At 43.0% G+C, this 21,744-nt stretch overlaps 1 protein-coding gene across 1 annotated transcript in view; it reads left to right on the top strand.

Moving 5' to 3' along the window:
* Nucleotides 1-21,744, top strand: part of LOC147115170 (antizyme inhibitor 1-like) — a 73,273-nt gene that overhangs the window by 28,944 nt on the left and 22,585 nt on the right. The window contains exons 2-3 of the mRNA XM_085993488.1: nucleotides 6,173-6,313; nucleotides 9,432-9,637. Coding sequence (XP_085849614.1) covers nucleotides 9,530-9,637 — 108 coding nt within the window. The 5' untranslated portion in view covers nucleotides 6,173-6,313; nucleotides 9,432-9,529. The remainder of the gene's footprint in view (nucleotides 1-6,172; nucleotides 6,314-9,431; nucleotides 9,638-21,744) is intronic.

Genomic DNA, 21,744 nt, shown 5'->3' with positions numbered 1-21,744 from the left:
CAGCATACACAACTTTTTTGGGGGGGGGGGGGGAGGGGAGAGAGAGAGAGTTCCAGATTTACACACTCCTATGTGTGAGAAATTGTTTCCTTCTAAATATCCTAGCTCTAATTTTAAGATGGTGCTCTCTTGTTCTGGAATTCCCCACCAGAGGAAATCATTTCTCTCTCTCTACCCTATTGAATCCCTTTATCATTTTAAAGACCTCTAAGATCACCCCTCAACCTTCTAAATTCAACAGAATGCAAACCAAGTTGATGGAATCTATCCTTGTAATTTAAGCCCTGGTATAATTCTGGTGAATCTGCCCTGTGCCTTTTCCAAGACTAATTTATCTTTCCTGAGGTTTGGTGCCCAAAATTTGAAGGGAGTGCTCCAGACGGGGTCTGACCAAGGCTGTGTACAATTGAAGCAGCACTTCCTGACTTTTGAATTCCAACCCCCTTGAGATAACGGCCAACATTCCATTAATCTTTTTGTACCTGTGCACCAGGTTTTAGAGATTTGTGTACATGGACACCTAAAGCCCTTTGCTCCTCTGCAGCTTCTAGTTTCTCACCACAAAGAAAATAGTCCAATTTGTCTTTCTCAGATCCAAAATGGATGATCTCACATTTTCCCACATTGAACTTCATCTGCCATAGTTTCGCCCACTCACTTAGTTGATCTATGTACCTTTGTAACTTTCTGCTCCCATCTACACTACTTACAGTGCCTTCTAACTTGGTGTCATCTGCAACGTTGGATATATAACTCTATTGCTTCATACAAGTAATTACAGGAAACTTTGTGCTATCCGGCACCGACGGGACCGAGCTGTTGCCGTTCCCTCAAAACTGCCGGACAAACCAGCGTTAATGTTGAAGCATATGGAGATCTGGGAAACATAGAAACATAGAAGATAGAAGCAGGAGTAGGCCATTCGGCCCTTCGAGCCTGCTCCGCCATTCAATGAGATCATGGCTGATCATCCAAATTCAGTACCCTGTCCCTGCCTTCTCCCCATATCCCTTGATCCCTTTCGCCTCAAGAAATATATCCAACTCTTTCTTGAATATATTTAATGAACTGGCCTCCACCGCCCTCTGTGGCAGAGAATTCCACAGGTTCACCACTCTCTGGGTGAAGAAATTCCTCCTCATTTCAGTCCTAAATGGCTTACCCCTTATCCTTAGACTATGACCACTGGTTCTGGACTCCCCGGCCATCAGAAACATCCTTCCTGCATCTAGTCTGTCCAGGCCTGACAGAATTTTATAGGTTTCGATGAGATCCCCTCTCAATCTTCTAAACTCCAGTGAGTATAAGCCCAATTGACACAATCTCTCCTCGTATGTCACTCCTGCCATCCCAGGTATCAGCCTGGTGAATCTTTGCTGCACTCCCTCCATGGCAAGAACGTCCTTAGGTAAGGTGACCAAAACTGCACACAATACTCAGGGTGAGGTCTCACCAAGGCCCTGTACAACTGCAGCAAGACATCCTTGTTCTTGTACTCGAACCCTCTCGCTACGAAGGCCAACATACCATTTGCCGCCTTAACCGCCTGCTGCACCTGCATGCTTACCTTCAGCGACTGGTGCACAAGAACACCCAGGTCTCTCTGTACTTCCCCTTCTCCCAATCTATTGCCATTCAAATAATAATCTGCCTTCCTGTTTTTGCCACCAAAGTGGATAACCTTACATTTATCCACATTATAGTGGGCAGAAACATGGCAAATGCAATCACCCAACCTGTCCAAATCGTACTGGAGTTTCATGACATCCTCCTCACAGCATACCCTCCCACCCAGCTTTGTGTCATCTGCAAATTTGGAGATATTGCATCCAATTCCCTCGTCCAGATCATTAATATATATTGTGAACAGCTGGGGTCCTAGGACCGATCCTTGCGGTACCCCACTAGTCACTGCCTGCCACTCGGAAAACGACCCGTTTATGCCAACTCTTTGCTTTCTGTCCGCCAACCAGTTCTCTATCCAAGTCAATACCTTGCCCCCAATCCCATGTGCCTTAATTTTGCACACTAACCTCTTATGCGGGACCTTATCGAAAGCCTTCTGAAAGTCCAAATACACCACATCCACTGGTTCTCCCTTATCTATTTTACCAGTTACATCCTGTTGCTTAGCAACAGCTTCTAAACATTCGGCCGTACCTTGGAAGCGTCTCTGTAGCTTAGCAACAGCTTCAGAGAGACTTTGCAGAGCCTGACTGTTTGGAAAAAAAACTAACAAAACGGCTCCTGATTTTTGCCGGTGGCTCAAGCTTGCCGGACATTTAGCCTCCGGATAACAAAGTTTCATGTAATATATATGAACAACAGTTCAGGCTCCTATACAGATCCATGGGGAACACCAGCAGTCATATCCTGCCAATCAGATAAGAGTAGTGGGGGCGGTGGGGAGGGTCCAGGTGATGGGGATTTTAGAAAGTCAGAGAAAGGAGAAGGCAATCGTGCAGGGTAGCGATAGGGGTAATAACCAGAGTGTGACAGGAGGAGACAGCGTATGAACATAAGCGTGCTTCAGCAAGTAGGGAAAAATGGTAAAAAGACTAAATTAAAGGCTCTTTATCTGTGCACGCAGCATTCGTAACGAGATAGATGAGTTGATGGCACAAATAGAAATAAATGGGTATGATCTGATAGCCATTACAGAGACGTGGTTGTAAGGTGACCAAGGCTGGGAACTGAATATGCAGGGGTATTTGACATTTTGGAAGAATAGGCAGAAAGGAAAAGGAGGTGGAGTAGCTCTATTAATAAAGGATGCGATCAGTACAGTAGTGAGAAATTATATTGGCTCAAAAGATTAAGATGTAGAATCGGTTTGGGTGGAGATAAGAAATAGTAAGGGAAAGAAGTCACTGGTGGGAGTAGTTTATAGGCCCCCTAACAGTAGCTACACTGTAGGACAGAGTATAAATCAAGGACAGTGTATAAATCGAAGAAATAATAGGGGCTTGGAAGAAAGGTACTGCAATAATCACGGGCGATTTTAATTATCTTATAGATTGGACAAATCAAATCGGCAAGGGTAGCTTTGAGGACAAGTTCATAGAATGTATTCGGGATGGTTTATTCGAACATTATGTTGTGGAACCAACCAGGGAGTAGGCTATTTTAGGTCTGGTAATGAGACAGGATTAATTAATGATCTCATAGTAAAGGATCCTCTAGGGAAGAGTGATCATAGCATGATTGAATTTCAAATTCAGTTTGAGGGTGAGAAACTTGGGGCTGAAACTAGTGTCCTAAACTTAAATAAAGGCAATTACAAGGGTATGAAGACCGAGTTGGCTAAAGTGAACTGGGAAAATAGATTAAAGGGTAAGACGGTAGATAAGCAGTGGTAGACATTTAAGGATTATAATCGCTCAACCTTTGGTGGTCATGCCTTCTGTTGCCTAGGCCCTAAGCTCTGGAATTCCCTACCTAAACCTCTCTGCCTCTTTCCTCCTTTAAGACGCTCCTTAAAACCTACCTCTTTGACCAAGCTTTTGGTTATCTGCTCTAATTTATCCTCGTGTCAAATTTTTTGTCTTAAAATACACCTGTGCAGCGCCTTGGGACCTTTTACTACATTAAAGGTGCTATATAAATACAAGTTGTTGTGATATTTCATAACTCTCAGCAAAGGTTTATTCCAGTGAGAAAGAAAGACTCCACGAGAAGGATGAACCATCAGTGGTTAACTTAGGAAGTTAAGGATGGTATCAAATTGAAAGAAAAGGCATACAATGTTGTGAAGATTAGTGGTAGACCAGAGGATTGGGACATTTTTAGAAACCCGCAAAGGATGACTAAAAAAAAAAAAGAGGGAGAAGATAGATTATGAAAATAAACTTAGCAAAAAATATTTTAAAAGACAGCAAGAGCTTCTACAGGTATATAAAAAGGAAGAGAGTAGCTGAAGTAAATGTTGGCCCCTTGGAGGATAAGACTGGGGAATTAATAATGGAAAACAGGGAAATGGCAGAGACTTTGAACAAATGTTTTATGTCGGTCTTCACGGTAGAAGACACTAAAAGCATCCCAATAATAATTGATAATTAAGGGGCTATAAGAAGGGAGGAACTTAACTAGGCAAGCTAATGGGACTAAAGGCTGACAAGTCCCCATGACCTGATGGCCTGTATCCTAGGGTCTTAAAAGAAGTGGATGAGTTGGTTGTAATATACCAAAATTCCCTGGATTCTGGAGAGGCCCCAGCGGATTGAAAAAACGAAAATGTAACGCCCCTATTAAAGAAAGGAGGGAGGCAGAAAACAGGAAACTATAGGCCAGTTAGCCTAACGTCTGTCATTGGGGAAAATGCTGGAATCCATGATTAAGGAAGTAATAGCAGGACATTTAGAAAGTCATAATACAATCAAGCAGAGTCAACTTGGTTTTATGAAAGGGAAATAGTGTTTGACAAATTTACTAGAGTTCTTTGAGCATGTAACGAGCAGTGTGGATCAAGGGGAACCAGTAGTGTATTTGGATTTCCAGAAGACATTTGGTAAGGTGCCACATAAAAGGTTACTGCACAAGATAAGAGCTCACGGGGTTGGGGGTAATATATTAGCATGGATAGAGGATTGGCTAACTAACAGAAAGCAGTGTCGGGATAAGTGGGTCATTTTCAGGTTGGCAAACTGTAACTAGTGGGGTGCCACAGGGATCCGTGCTGGGGCCTCAACTATTTACAATCTATATTAATGACTGGGATGAAGGGACTGTGTACTGTAGCCAAATTTGCTGATGATACAAAGATAGGTGGGAAAGCAAGTTGTGAGGAGGACACAGTCTGCAAAGGGATATAAATAGGTTAAGTGAGTGGGCAAAAATTTGGCAGATGGATTATAATGTGGGAAAATGTGAAGTTATCCACTTTGGTAGGAAGAATAAAAAAGCAAATTATTATTTAAATGGAGAGACTACAAAATGCTGTGGTACAGAAGGATCTGGGGGTCCTCGTACATGAAACACAAAAAGTTAGCATGCAGGTACAGCAAGTAATTAGGAAGGCAAATGGAATGTTGGCCTTTATTGCAAGGGGGATGGAGGATAAAAGTAGGGAAGTCTTGCTACAACTATATACAGGGCGTTGGTGAGACCACACCGAGAGTACTGCGTACAGTTTTGGTCTCATTTAAGGTGAGATATACTTGCATTGGAGGCAGTTCAGAGAAGGTTCATGAGGTTAATTCCTCAGATTAGGGGGTTGTCTTATGAGGAAAGGTTGAGCAGGTTGGGCCTATACTCATTGGGGTTTAGAAAAATGAGAGGTGATCTTATTGAAACAAGATTCTGAGGGGGCTTGACAGGGTAGATGCAGGGAGGATGTTTTCCCTTGAGGGAATCTAGAACTAGGGAGCATAGTTTCAGAATAAGGGGCCGCCCATTTAAGATGGAGATGAGGAGGAATTTCTTCTGAGGGTTGTGAATCTTTGGAATTCTCTACCCCAGAGAGCTGTGGAGGCGGAGTCATTGAATATATTCAAGGCGGAGATAGACAGATATTTGCACTACAGGGGGGGGTTATGGGGAGCGGGTGGGAAAGTGGACTTGAGGCCAAGATCAGATCAGCCATAATCTTATTGAATGGCGGAACAGGCTCGAGGGGTTAAATGGCCTACTCCTGCTCCTATTTCTTATGTTCTTATGTACTGTCTCCTACCTCCAATACTGTCAAGCAGTCTAATAAAGTTTGGAATGCGAAATGCCCATCAAACTTGCTAGTTTCAACATTTTGTAATTTGCAGTGTAGGTGTTCGTCTCTTGCATTTTATTTAAGCTAAAGGAAATGAATGACAACGGGTAAACCACCAGGAAAATAGCTGAAACTTCTTTCTTACTCCAAAGCTGATTAAGTGAAAATTGGTACATAAAGTTTAACATAATAGACTTTTATCTGCCTGGTAAAATGGGAGATGCTTGTTTGACTGACTCAATCCGACCAACCAACCCAAAAAAAATCCGGGAGAAAAAGAGAAGAAATTGTAGGAGGTATAACTACTGTTCTCATGGTGCACCCACTCACCCTGATTTCCCTTTTTGTTTTACATTATGGAAATGACAAGAGCTTGCGGCCTCGCAGTTTGGATACTGATTTTGAACTATGGAAGGATTTTAGGTGTTTACATGTATGTTAACATTATTCTTTTTTGATCACTTTTTACAGGGCAGAATTTCTGTTCGGGTGTATAACAATTATCCAGAAGGTCTGGGAGTAACACTCTACAGAGAACAGTTCGACTTCAACGCCGAGCCACCTTGGGACCCCAGCTGATAGTGGTGGTGTTCCATCTCCCGACTTGTCCATGTAAGGATAATCTGTTGGTTGGGATATGTAGAAACGGATGTTTTTCTTTATTTGCTTTTACCATATTTGATCCGAAGAAGTAGTTTAAAGAATTCACTTGCATACTAAATTCGAAGTGGTTAATGTTGAGAATTATTGTGGATCTATAAATGAACTACCAAAATGGATGATCAAAAATGGCTATCTATAATAAACACTTGTCATATGATTAGATTCTCAGCTAGCAAAGTGTTCAGTCTTACTTAATAGTGCCTTATACTGTAATGCATTCCACACAACACGCTTGTCAAAATAGAAATTAATATTCTGTTGAATAAATTAGTGAATTGCAATTCATCAATTATAGTATATGATTCAGGCTGTTTAAAATAATTCACAACTTGTTCTGGTGTGATTTTATATATTTTTTTGTTGATAAATCAATTTTTTTCTGTTCAGCCAAGAGTGGACTTCTCTTTCACTGTTGTAAGTTGTTCGGTATCGGCCAACCTGTGGATGGGTTGTATTGTGTGGCTGGATAATATTTTGGGGGAAACTATTTTTGTGACTCAAGTCAAATCTTGAATTTTAGTCACAGTAGAATTGTACCCTAAATTGCCATTCACATCTGTTGATCTACAGATAGAATTACTGAGTTACTATATGTTGAGTTTTAGAAATTTGTACTTCTCAGCCATTCTTGGCCTGAGGGCTGGACAGACTTTTTACCTTGCTTGATGTGCCAAAGGCATGCCGGCTGTTGGAGCTCAAAAAACATGAATATCCAGGTTATAAATTTCAAATGTGTGCATACATATTTTTTTTAATTGTGTCAATTTGCATTCTATCTAGTTCCATTAAAGTAAATAATGCTACCATAACACATTTAGCAACACACTGGAAAACTCACTCCAAACTTGTGTTGTATTTTAACAAAAAATTACATCCCCAATTATTAAGACTTGCACCTTGTGCAGGGAAATGTCTCAAGAGCACTTTACAATAGGAGAAAAGGATGTAGAGAGCAGTGGTTTTGAGGAAAGTGATAGGCTAGATGTGGGAACCCAAGGCACTGTTGGAGTGGGGGGGGGGGGTTTGAAACTGGGGTGCAAGGTGATATGGTGGAAGGAACTAGTTCAAGAGCAGAAGCATGGGGGTAGATTTTGCCGAACCTGTCGGGAAGAAGGCGGGACTTCCCCTTTCGGGTTTTTGACCCGCCTACTTCGACGACCGGCCAATCCGCACGATTTTCCCTTGATTCACCTTGTTGAGCCCACCCAGCGGGCTCAGCAGGCCAATTAAGGGCCACCTGGCAACCGGTGACGTCACAGACTGAAATTTCATCTGTCAAGAGTCCTTGACAGATGAAATATCAGTGTGTCTCAGCTGTTTGAAGCTGTGAAACACTGACAGTCTGAGTTCTGACATGAGTCATTCTGCACAGACTCAGAACTCACACCGGCACTCAAAGCTGAAGGCTGTCACTTTTGACAGATTGCAACCGTTCAGCTTTAAGTTCCGGCTGAGTGATGGGCTCCCGACGGCTACAGGAAGAAAGGCTGTTAAGGTAAGTACAGGTAGGTAAAAGTTCTTTACACACTTTTTAGACACACCAAACACACTTACCTTTGCACTCATGCACCCATCACTCACCTGAGCGCCGACATCGCGACCCCTCCAACTCCTTCAACCCGACAGCCCGCCTGCTCTAACCTGGCGTGGTTTGGAGCCGTCGGGAAACCCACACGAAACCCCTCAAAATAGGGATTAGGCTAAAAACTGCCTGTTAACTACCTGTTAACAGGCAGTTAATTGGCACTAATCCCTTCCCGCCTGGTTTCGGTGGGTCCCAGTGCAGGGCGGGTACCCGCCGCCCCTGAAACTTACGTGGGGCAGGGTTTTGGGCGAGATGGTGTCGGGACCCCCAAATTTGGGTTCCCCCAGCCACGCCTGAAACCCTGCCTGACGGCTCCCTGAAAATCTAGCCCATGGTGTCTGAGCGAATACCCAGCGCAGAAAGAATGTCTGGTTTGAGAGGTGTTAAAAGGTGTGTATGGGGAGGTCCAGCACACAGATTATAATGTTGGGGTAGGACAAGGCCATGGAGCAATTTGATAACCAGGATAAGAATTTTGAAGTCAATATACTGGGACGAGAGGAGCCGTTAAACTTGGAAGTGAACAGAACTGTGGCATTTGGCAAATTAAAGCTTGTGAAGGGTTGAGGTGGACACGCCAGTTAGAAGGATAATAGACAAGTCATGTCTTCAGATGATAAAAGCATAGACTGTGCTTTTGGCAGTGGAAGGTGAGCAGTTATTTTAAAAATTCATAATTGTATTTTTAGGTGTAATAAAAATTCACTTTAGCAAATTTTTGTGTTTGTCAAGGTGAAGGATGTTGATGCTGGAGAATGAAACTCAATGTCGGGTATCATATGGACAGATGTAGAATAAGTTCTCTTTAGTCTGCTGAAAGTGCTATGTCCTCAACTCAAAATTGCATTAGTTTAAATTTTTCTGTTTTCCCACATCAGCCCTCCTCATGGTCTGTTTGAAAGAGTTTTCCATTTTGTGCTGAGTTGGAGGCTGTGGTATCATGACCACGAGGAACTGAGCTGAGACTGCCCAAACTCACATTTTTTGACCTTTTCAGGACCATTTGAAGTCAAGAAACTTTTATCCCATTGTTCGGAGTTAGATTTGAACTTTGATTGCAAAGTTTAAAAAGACAGTTTGCTCATCCAGTGCACCACCCAGTTTTTCTCCCCACCTCAACAAAAGGAAAGTTGGCCTGAGTTTGTAGTTTGCAGTAAACAGAACAATGGTAATGGGCAGAATTAGTAGGGGTGGCGGAAATGAAAAGAAAGATGAGATCACCTTAGCTTGACCAATAATAGGGAGACCGATAGGAAAATTTACTACTAGTGGATTGTTATGACATTGCTCGTGGTGAATATGCTGTTTTATAACAATATAGAGGAATTAACCTGTAATGGGGCAAATGTTACAGGAAATAAGTGACACTATGTGCAGGACTTCTAATCTTTCTAGGTTTTCTAGAAATTTGTTTAGAAGCAGTCACCTTTTTTTGGAGAAAGTATAAAATCTTTAGTAATACGAGACTCTGTTTTCTTGCAGTTTGTTGCATATTTTAAGAACCCCGATACTGAAGGCTCTTTGAGGACCTTCACTTGGTGTTTGGTTTAGAAGTGTTGGCTTTGTGGATCACCTGAAAGATGAAAGGATTTGTTGAACTAGAAGAAAGCTACCCCTTTGACCTTCTGGAAGAAAAGACCACTCTTAACGATGTTATTGACAACCATATTCGTGAGCATACGCTTGAGGTAAGCATATTTTATTACACATAGTTTAATAATACTAAGGATGGGAAAGATGGAGGTTCTTGCAAAAGTAATCTATAATAGTTGCATGCAGTGGCAATATTATTCTGAACTGCATTGTAGCATGTATAGCTCTAATTGTGGCACTCATTGAGAACATAGGCAGCTTGCAAACTCCAGTATGAATGTGTGTATTGACCAAGATATTGGCCCAGTAATTCCGGTCCCAACGCGCGAGTACGGACGGGGTACTCGCGCGTGGGCCCGTTGGAAGTGCCGGATTTCAGCATGCACAGCGCATGCGCGGGAAACCAGCATTTCCTCCAAGGGGTTCAGAGGTCCAACGCTGCGTGCACGCGTTGAACTTCCTTCTTTTTGACAGGTTTGCCCGTGTGTAAGGGCCTCAACTTTTTAGAAATGTAAAAAGGAGACGTAAGGACTTGATTCTTTAAGGTAAGTGGTCTATTATTTAAAATTATAACATTTTTTCCACAGCTTTATTGTTTTTAAGGACTTTACAGTAAGGTAAGTTTATTTTTAGACCCGATTTCTTAAAATTTTTTTCAAAAATTTGATTTTAATTGTTTAAAATAGTCTTTTAAAGTTATTTATAGTTCATTTAATTAGTGGGATGTTTTTTAAAATTTTATTTCAAGTTTAAGTAGTGTTTTGGACGCCCGTAGTTTTCATGAGTTTGACAGTTCTTGCTATCAAACTCATGAATGAAGTTTTCCCTTCCCTGATTGGCTGCCCAGTGCTCACCTGATCCCAGCCGGCACATCGAACTAACTATGCCGCTGGATCAGGCAAGCACAGCGCGCCGACAGCTGAACCGGGCCAGTGACAGGAATTCAAAGCAGGCCCAGGCTTCAACTGTCGGCGCGCCGGGTAAGTGCACATCGGGGGCTTGCACGCGCGGCAAGCCCCCGAACCTAATTTCTGGGCCATTAATGTTAAAACTGACGCTGACCAAGCTATACACAATCTACCAGAGCACCATGCTTGAAAAATATGTCTGAAAAGCCAATTACAACTCTTAATTGGCAGCCAACTTTTTAATCCCATTTGCATTTATTTATCCCAGTCTCATTTGTAGATTTTATCCCAACTATTATGAGATTATTTTTCACAAACTAAAGTCAAATTTATTTGCTTTTGCTATAAGAATTTACATGTTTTAATTCTATCTAAAATAACTAAGTAATTGTCCCCTTCTCTGTAGCTGCAACCTTAATCTAAATTTAGTATTAAAAGGAAGGGATAAAAAGGGCTTGCATTTACATGTTGTTATCTTATCACATCTCGGGAACATATCAAGGTGCTTCATTTTGAAATGTTTTATAGGCAGGCGTGGTAGCTATTTTGCACGCAGCAAGATTCCATGAACAGCAATGAGATGAATGACCAGCTAATCTGTGTATAATGTTGGTTGAGGGAAGAATGTTGGCCTCTTCAAATGCTGCCATGGGATCTTTAATGCCCCAAAAATTGGTAGAACAGGCAGGTGGGGCCTTGGCTTAATGGCACATCCAAGGGGCAATACCTCTGGCATGCTCAGTGCTGTATTGCAGTGTCGGCCTGGATTATGTACTCCATTTAATTTAACTCAATTTAAGTACTTGAGTACTGTGCACAGTTCCAGTATCCATATTACAAGAAGGATATAGAGGTACTGGAGAAGGTGCAAAAAAATAAATTTACAAGTATGATACCAGAACTTTCAGCAAAGATTGAATAGGCTGGGGCTCTTTTCTCTAGAAAAGAGAAGGCTGAGGGGTGACCTAATAGAGGTCTTCAAAATTATGAAGGGGTTTGATACAGTCGACATAGAGATGATGTTTCCACTTGGGGAGTCCAAAACTAGGGGTCATAAATACAAGATAGTCAGTAATAAATCCAATAAGGAATTTAGGAGAAGCTTCTTTACCTAGCGAGTGGCTAGAATGTGGAACTTCCTACCAAATTGAGTAGTTGAGGCAAATAGCATAGATGCATTAAGGGGAAGCTAGATAAGTACATGAGGGAGAAGGAATAGAAGGATATGCTGATGGGGTTAAATTAAGCAGGGTGAGAGGAGCATGGACCAGTTGGGCAGAATGGCCTGTTTCTGTGGTGTAAATTCTATGTAATTTCTGGAATGGGGCTTAAGCCCACAACCTTCTAACTCTGAGATGAAAGTGCTACCAATGGAGCCAAGTGAATACCTATAACGAGTAGTTGTTAAATTAGAATTTATAGGAATAATCATTCTTTCCAAAACAAATGCTCACTTGAATGCATTCATGATGGTTTTCTGGAGTAATATGTTAGAACCAACAAGATCAGGCCATACTAGATTTAGTAATGAGTAATGAGCCAGACTTCGATATATGTTCTCTTACTGTTAGATTATCAATGTATCCCAGGCTACTATGTGAGGCAAAGGAGGAGATTGCAGGGGCTCTGACACACATTTTCAGAACCTCTCTGGCCACAGGGGATGTGCCAGAGGACTGGAGAACAGCTAATGTTGTACCATTATTCAAGAAGGGTAGTAGGGATAAACCAGGGAATTACAGGCCAGTGAGCCTAACATCAGTGGTAGGGAAATTATTGGAAAACATTCTGAGGGACAGAATTGGTCTCCACTTGGAGAGGCCGGGATTAATTAGGGATAGCCAGCATGGCTTTGTCAAGGGAAGATCATGTCTGACCAATTTGATTGAATTTTTTGAGGGGGTGACTAGGTGTGTGGATGAGGGTCGTGCAGTGGATGTGGTTTACATGGATTTCAGTAAGGCTTTTGATAAAGTCCCGCATAGGAGACTGGTCAGGAAGGTAAGAGCCCATGGGATCCAGGGTGCCTTGGCACATTGGATCCAAAACTGGCTTGGTGGCAGAAGGTGATGGTGGAAGGTTGTTTTTGTGGCTGGAAGCCTGTGTCCAGTGGGGTACTGCAGGGATCGGTGCTGGGTCCCTTGCTGTTTGTGGTCTACATTAATTATTTGGATGTGAATGTAAAAGGTATGACCAGTAAGTTCGCAGATGACACGAAAATTGGTGGGGTGGTAAATAGCGAGGCGGGAAGCCTCAGGCTACAGGACGATATAGATGGGTTGGGCGGAACAGTGGCAAATGGAATTTAACCCTGAAAAGTGTGAGGTGATGCATTTTGGACGGACTAACAAGGCAAGGGAATACATGATGAATGGTAAGACCCTAGGAAAGACAGAGGATCAGAGGGACCTTGGTGTGCATGTACATAGATCCCTGAAGGCAGCAGAACAGGTGGATAAGGTGGTTAAAAAGGCATATGGGATACTTGCCTTCATTAGCCGAGGCATAGAATATAAGAGCAGGGAGGTTATGATGGAGCTGTACAAAACGCTGGTAAGACCACAGCTGGAGTACTGTGTGCAGTTCTGGTCGCCACACTATAGGAAGGATGTGATTGCTTTGGAGAGGGTGCAGAGGAGATTTACCAGGATGTTACCTGGGCTGGAGCGCTTCAGCTGTGAAGAAAGACTAGACAGGCTGGGGTTGTTTTCCTTGGAGCAGAGAAGGCTGAGGGGGGGATCTGATTGAGGTATACAAAATTATGAGGGGCATAGATAGGGTGGATAGAAAGGAACGTTTCCCCTTAGTAGAGGGATCAATAACGAGGAGGCATAGATTCAAGGTAAGGGGCAGGAGGTTTAAAGGGGATTTGAGGAAAAACTTTTTCACCCAGAGGGTGGTTGGAATCTGGAACTCACTGCCTGAAAGGGTGGTAGAGGCAGGAACCCTCACAACATTCAAGAAGCATTTGGATGAGCACTTAAAATGCCATGGCATACAAGGCTACGGACCAAATGCTGGAAAATGGGATTAGATTAGACAGGGCTTGATGGCCGGCGCGGACGCGATGGGCCGAAGGGCTTTCTGAGCTGTATAACTCTGACTCTATGACTCAACTAACTGATCATAATATGATCAAATTCAATATTAAGTTGAAAAGGCGGAACTTAACACAGTTACTGAGATTCTAGCTTTTGGTAAGGCTAACTTTAACAGGATGAGACAGAGACTGATGGCAGCAAACTGGTCAAAACTATTATTGGGTAAAACTACAGTGGGAGATGTTCAAAAAAGAATTTAGCTTACTACAGGGCCAGTATATACCCTTCAGGAGAATGAGCTCTAATTACCAAATAAACAGTGACAATTGTAGGGGGACATCTTTTACCTGGTTTACGGTAATTTACCTGGTCAAGCAGCCTTTTTGTTTCACAGACTGAGACCAATACCAAACAGCGGTTTCGAATCGCTAAACCCACCCTTCCCGTTCTGACTGGAGGAACTTATAATTAATATATTAAAACGGACAAAATGGTCTGGATGCGAGAAAATCAAACTTTATTAACTAAAGAAAACTACACCACGATCAAAGCAATAAAGAAACAACACCACACGATCAATGTAAAATTGCTTAACGGGAAGGCAGACGGCAAAAACGAGGGATAAATGGCTACAATGTAAGTCTTGCAATCTTAGCAATTTCCCTTAAATTACCACCCCTCTAACTCCTTACTAGATTGCCTTGCTGAGGAGTCAGAAACCTGCTCACCTGTGGTCCAAAGAGAGAGAGGAGCTCACCTGCAGTCCAAGGAAAAAAAGAGAGCGATGCTTCTGAGAAGCTATCTTTATATCCTGTGAGCTCCTGCTGGTTTGGCGCTGAAAGGGTCTGTGTGCAAATTTGCGCCGAAAAGTTCGAATACACAAGAGAAAGGCCAACTGCCCTATTGTCTGAGTAATAGGTGATTCAAACCCATTCATTCCTTTTCTTAGTCTAAAAAAAAATCTCTTCCGTAGTTTAGGTGTGTCTCAATTGTGTGCTGGGCTTTGAATGGAGTTGGATTACTATGTCAACAGAAGCTCCTTTGTCCTGCGGTCACCGAAACTGCAGTCTCAAGTGGATAACCCTTATGTCAACATCCTGAACAAACATTGCCTCTGTAGGGAAGGGACACTCCCTTTTTTTGATTGACAGAATCTGACTGCCACTGCTTGATCCTCCCACTTTTCACAGACATCCACGAGCTGCTTCTAAGCCTTTTATCCTTGGCCATACTTTTCTGATGGCCATTTTAAAATCCCTTTGCAATTTACACAGTTCAAAACTCAAGAGTACATTTTTTTAATAAAATGTGCTGTCTTAAACTGTGCGAATTTTTCCACGAAGTTCCTTGATTCCGGTGTTGTCCACGTGCTGCCCATCTCAACGCAGCCTTTTGCGGTTCTGGGCACGTTTTAAAACATTGTCCAACCCAGAGACAATTTAAACTCACGCACAGTCTCCGTCCACGATGTGGATTAATATCTCCAGTATCTTCGGGGCTGGGGGATTTTGTGAATCCTGACACAATGGAGGTGAGAAATAACAAAACTGAAGGAAAGAGCATCTAAAGTGCAAAGAATAATGTAAATTCAGGGGACTGGGAGAGACTGCACATAGAAACCTAGAGGATAGGAGTAGGCCATTCGGCCCCTCAAGCCTGTTCCGCCATTTAATGAGATCATGGCTGATCATCCAAACTCAGTACCCTGTCCCTGCTTTCTCCCCATATCCCTTGATCCCATTAGCCTTAAGAAATATATCTAACTCCTTCTTGAATATATTTAATGAATTGGCCTCAACTGCATTTTGTGGTAGAGAATTCCACAGGTTCGCCACTCTCTGGGTGAAGAAATTCCTCCTCATCTCTGTCCTAAATGGCTTTCCCCTTATCTTTAGACATCATTCCCCACCCCTCCCTCCCTCTCTATACAAAAATCTCTTGTTGAGTGGATGCCTCAGTATGCTTGTTAGTTTTGGAACATATACTTATCTCTGATTGTCCATTGTGCTAGTAGCATCTTCAAAACTTGTACCAACCTTGGAGAGGGTACAGAGGAAATTTACCATAATGATACCAGGGGTGAGGGACTTCAGTTATGTGGAGAGACTAGAGAAGCTGGGACTGTTGAGCAGAGATGGTTTAGGGGAGATTTAATAGAGGTGTTCAAAATTATATGGGGTTTTAATAGAGTAAATATGGAGAAACTGTTTCCACTGGCAGGTAGGTCGGTAATAAGTCCAAGCTAAAAGCACACTATCTGAGTGCGCGATGAATTAATAGCGGGTGGCCAACCCGCCTCCGTGCCATACTCCCAGGAGGCGGGAAGACATCCTGCGCCGGGTCCTGTCTCCTGGAGGCGGAAAGGGGATTACAGCCACTTAACTGCTAGTTAACAGGCAGTTAAGATTATCCTCATTTTTCCAACAAAGGCAGTGCGGGCTTCCCGACATCTGGAAACCCCGCCAGGGTCACCGAGGCAAGCAGTGGGTCTGCGGGGGTCGGAGGGGTGCAAAAGAGCGCTGTGAAGGTAAGCGATGGGTGCAAGTGTGGAGAGGTAAGTATGTGAGGTGAGGGAAAAGTGATAGAAAATGTTTACTTACCTTTGTTTCTTTCTGCAGGCTTCAACAGTTGGGGATGCGGAGACTCTCGCATCTCACCGGCAGAGATGACAGATGGCTGCTGCATTCTCCGATGCAACGACCATCTAAATTCTGCTAAAGAAAGAGGTTTGATGAGTCTTGAATACAAGGACTCATCAAACAACATAGAATGTCAGTGTTTGACAGCTTCACAGAGCTGTCAAACGATGACAATTCAGCTGTTAAAGATTTTTGACAGATGAAACGGCATGCGCTGTAACCGGCTTCTCCTGAATTGGCCTGCTAAGCCCGCTGGGTGGGCTGAACAAGGTCAATCAAGGGAAAATAGCCTGGGTTGGCCACAAGTCGATGGAGGCAGGACAACGACCCGACAAGCAGCAGTCCCGCATCCAGCACGCCCCCATTGGCAAAATCGTCACCTTTGTGTCTGTCTTCACGGAAAAAGACACAAAAATGTTCCTGGAAATAGTGGAGAACCAAGGGTTTAGCGAGAATGAGGAACTGAGAAATTTGTATTGGTAAAAAAAAAAAAAAGTACTGGAGAAGTTAATGGGACTGAAAGCTGATAAATCCCCTGGACCTGATGGTCTACATCCTAGGGTTTTGAAAGGTGGCTATAGAGATAGTGGATGCATTGGTTGTCATTTTCCAAAATTCCATAGATTTCAGAACGGTTCCTGCAGATTGGAAAGTAGCAAATGTAACCCCACTATTTAAGAAAAGCTGGGTGGGAATCTAAGTTATGAGGGGGATACAAGGAGACTTCAAGGGGATATAGACAGGGTAAGTGAGTGGGCAAGAACATGGCAAATAGAATATAATGTGGAGAAATGTGAGGTTATCCACTTTGGTAGGAAAAAATAGAAAAGCAGAGTATTTTTTAAATGGTGAGAGATTGGGAAATGTTGGTGTTCAGAGGGACCTGGATGTCCTTGTACAGGAAACTTTTTTTTATCCGGCACCAACAGGACCAGCGTGGTGCCGGTTGATCAAAAAGTCTGGATTACAGAGAGGTATACTTACCAAGGTACGAGAGCCCCGTACACTGCCACGGGTGCAGGAGCCCCGGTTACACGGCCACAGATCCAGGAGTCCCTGTTGCACGGCCACAGGTGTAGGAACCCCGGTTACACGACACTTGTGCAGGAGCCCCGGTTACACGGCCACAGATCCAGGAGTCCCTGTTGCACGGCCACGGGTGCAGGAACCCCGGTTACACGGCCACAGATCCAGGAACCCCGGTTACACGGCCACTAATATATAGTAAAACTTACCTGAACCTACTCCTGAATTGTGCCAGTTAAGAGAGAGTTTCCTGTATACGAATTACTGAAAGTTAACATGCAGGTACAGCAAGCAATTAAGAATGCAAATAGTATGTTGGCCTTTATTACAAGAGGATTTGAATAGAAGAGTAAAGACACCTTGCTGCAATTATATAGGGCCCTGGTGAGACCACTCCTGGAGTATTGTGTACAGTTTTGGTCTCCTTACCTAAGGAAGGATATACTTGCCATAGAGGGAGTGCAACGAAGGTTCACCAGACTGACTCCTGGGATGGGGGGATTGTCCTATGAGGAGAGATTGAGTAGACGAGGCCTATATTCTTGAATTTAGAAGAATAAGAGGTGATCTCATTGAAACATACAAAATTCTACAGGGCTTGACAGGGTAGATGCAGGGAGGATGTTTCCCTGGCTGGGGAGTCTAGAACCAGGGGTCACAGTCTCAGAATAAGGGGTTGGCCATTTAGGACTGAGATGAGGAGAAACTTCTTCAGAGGGTGGTGAATCTTTGGAATTCTCTACCCCAGAGGGCTGTGGAGGCTCAGTCATTGAGTATATTCAAGACAGAGATCGAAAGATTTTTGAATATTAAGGGAATTGAGGGATACGGTGATGGTGGAAAGTGGCGATGAGGTCGAAGATCAGCCATGATCTTATTGAATGGCAGAGCAGGCTCGAAGGGCCAAATGGCCTACTCCTGCTCCTATTTCTCATGTTTTTATGTAACCAGAGGACACAGATTTAAGATAATTGGCAAAAGACCAAAGGGGAGATGAGGGGAATTTTTTTTAATGCAGTGAGTTATGATCTCTAATGCATTGCCTGAAAGGGTGATGGAAGCAGCCTCAATAGTAACTTTCAAAAAGGAATCGGATATATACTTGAAAAGGAAAAAATTGCAGAGATATAGGCAGAGTGGGACTAATTGGATAGCTCTTTCAATGACCTCCTTCTGCACTACATTCTCTAAATGTAACTGTCATTGGATCTTCCTGGTCACTGGCTGGTATAATATGGCAGTTGCATTTCCATCGTGTGCAAACTGCTTAATTTGTTCATTGGAAGAAACAACCAAATTAGCACAGAATGAGTTTAAGGATAGTATAGGTGTTGCTGTTGAGACCAAAGAACCCCAGGGCTCAGAAACCCTGTCTAATTTCAGGGTATATAATCTTCTCGTGGGCAAATGCACAGGTCAGACTTGGACAAGTCAAAGACGACCATTATCAGTATGCCAAGATCCAGTAACAGTAAATAAACCCTCCAAATATCACAGCTCATTGTTTTTAACTGGTGCTGTGTAGCACAGTGTAGCCGATTGGCTAATCGTTACTATTTTAAGAATCTCAGACATGTGGAACTAGACTTGAACAAAAGGAACTCTATGTAGCTCACAGTCTCCATGGCAAGAGTATTTCACTTCTGAATTTGGTGATCTGAGAGATGAGCACTCTTGTCTGCACTGTTGGGGCACTGCAACAAGTATCTTTTAAAGATTAGTACTTGTCAAGACCGTGTGGATAATTGCTACCTTCCATGTTGCAAACAACACCCGTGCATAATTTGTGCACTGAATTGAGAGCCTGCAAGGCTGATGAACCATGGAGTGCAATCTCAAAATTTGCTTACTGCAGTTGGGATTTGGCAAAGAGTGAGAAGGCCTGTTTTTAAAAAAAAAAAAAAAACTTGAGGATGACAGATTAGCAAAATGGAAAGATGGGTAACAGCTGCAGTTTAGTGTGGATAAGTGTGAGGTGATACTATTTGGGAGAAAAAACAAGAAATGAGAGCATACACTAATACCAAAGGTTGTGAATGAACAGGGAGACCTAGAAGTTTAAATATGCAAGTCCCTGAAAATGTGAATGCAGATAGATAAAGCTATAAAAAGAGATGAACAGCATTTTGTTGGGTTTTATAAATAGAGTCATGGAGTACAAAAATGAAGACGTAATAAATTTGTACGAAACATTGGTTCGACCACAGTTACTTCATTGTTTTGGATGTCCCGTTATAATGCAACATTAAAGCCGCAAGAGAGCGTATAGTGTCAGTTCACCGGGATAATACCAGGGATAAGAAACTATAGAACCTGAGATACTTGAACTATTTCCACAGGAGCAGAGAAGGCTGAGGAAATTTGATGAAGACTTTTAAAATAATGACGGGTGACTAGCCAAGACTATTTTCTCTAGTTCGAGAGTCAGTGATGAGGGGGGTCATTAATTTAAAATTATCACTGAGTGAGGAGAGAGATTAAAGGAAATGTTTTTACCCAATGGGTTGTTGGAGCATGGAATGCTTTGCTACAGTGAGTGAGAGACAGAGACCATTGCATCTTTTAAGGGAAAATTGGATAAATGTTTGAAACCGAGGAAGGTACATGGGGATCAAGTGGTGGTGTTCTGGATTGCCAGCGTAGACATGATGGACTGAATGGCTTCCTTCTGTCATAGTCATAACGGCACAGAAAGGCCATTCGGCCCATCGAGTCTGTGCCAGCTCTCTGTGGAGCAATCCAGCCAATCCCATAACCCTGCTCTATTGCCGTAGCCCTTCAAGTTTATTTCCCTCAAGTGTCTATCCAGTCTCCCCTTGAAAACATTGAGTGTCTCCGCTTCCACCACTTCCGTCGGCAGTGAATTCCAGGTCCTCGCCACTCGCTGTGTAAAAAAGTTTTTCCTCATGTCCCCCCTGTATTTCTTGCCCAAAACAGTAAATCTGTGTCCCCTAGTCCTTGTACCATCAACTAGTGGGAACAGCCTTTCCCCTATCCAAACCCGTCATAATCTTGTACACCTCTATCAAATCTCCCGTCAACCTCCTTTGCTCTAATGAAAACAAATCCCACTTCTCCAATCTGTCCTTGTAGCTAAGATCCCCCATCCCCGGAATCATTCTGGTAAATCTCCTCTACACCCTCTCAAGGGCCTTCACATCCTTCCTAAAGTGTGGTGACAAGAACCGGACGCAATACTCCAGTTGTGGCCTAACCAGCGCTTTATAAAGATTCAGCATAACTTCTCTACTTTTGTACTCAATACCGCTATTTATGAAGCCCAAGATCCCATATGCTTTGTTAACCACTCTCTCGGTATGTCCTGCCACCTTCAGGGACCTATGCACATTAACTCCCAGGTCCCTCTGTCCCTGCACACTCTTTAAAACTGTGCCATTAAGTGTATATTGCCTCTCCCTGTTCCTTCTGCCAAAATGCATCACCTCACACTTCTCTGTATTAAATTCCATCTGTCACTTGTCTGCCCATTCTGCTAGCCTTTCTATGTCCTGTTGCAGTCGATTGGTATCATCCTCACTGTTTGTGACACCCCCTCACTGTTCGCCACACCCTCAAGTTTGGTGTCATCGGCAAATTTAGAAATTCTACTCTGTATTCCAATATTCAGGTCATTTGCAGTGGCCCCAGCACTGACCCTTGGGAACACCACTGTCTACCATCCTCCAGTCTGAAAAGCAGCCATTTACCACAACTCGCTGTTTTCTGTCCTTAAGCCAATTCCTTATCGAAGCTGCCACTGACCCACCTATTCCATGAGCCTCAATTTTGTTAACCAGCCTTCTATGTGGTACTTTGTCAAGCGCCTTCCGAAAATCCGTGTAGACAACATCCATTGCATTCCCTTCATCAATTGTCTCTCTTACTTCATAAAAATTCAATTAGATTAGTCAAACACGATCTTCCTTTTACAAACCCGTGTTGGCTCTCCTTAATTAGCTTAAACCTCTCCAAGTGCCTGTTAATTTTTTCCTTGATTATTGTTTCTAAAACTTTACCCACCACAGATGTTAAACTGACCGGCCTGCAGTTACTAGGATTGTCCTTACACCCTTTCTTGAACAATGGTGTCACATTTGCCATTTTCCAATCCTCTGGCACCTCCCCTGCATCTAGGGAAGATTGAAAAATTATGGCAAGCCCTTCCGCTATCTCCTCCCCCAATTCCTTTAGCAACGTGGGATGCAAGCCACCTGGACCAGGCGACTTGTGCACTCTAAGCATATCCAGCCTTTCTAGTACATCCTGTATCAATTTTCACCCCTTCCATTGCTTCCACACCTTTTCCACTAGTAAACACCGATACAAAGTACTCATCGAGTATTCTAGCCATGCCCTGTGCCTCTAAGCATATATCACCTCCTTTGTCTCTAATAGGTCCCACCCCGCCTCTTAATACTAGCTTACTGTTTACATGCTTTTTGGGTTCCCTTTTATGTTAACTGCCATTCTACTCTCATATTCTCTCTTTGCCAATCTTACTTTCATCTTCACATCCCCTCTCAACTTACTGTATTTGGTCTGGTTCTCCCTTGAAGAATTCACCTGATATGCATCAGACCCCTTTTTT

Source organism: Somniosus microcephalus, chromosome 7 (assembly GCF_052327205.1).
Source record: "Somniosus microcephalus isolate GS21.2 chromosome 7, FLI_Smic_1.0, whole genome shotgun sequence".
Lineage (NCBI taxonomy): Eukaryota > Metazoa > Chordata > Chondrichthyes > Squaliformes > Somniosidae > Somniosus > Somniosus microcephalus.
The sequence above is the reverse complement of the archived record's forward strand: the minus strand, read 5'-3'. Positions and strand labels throughout refer to the sequence as shown.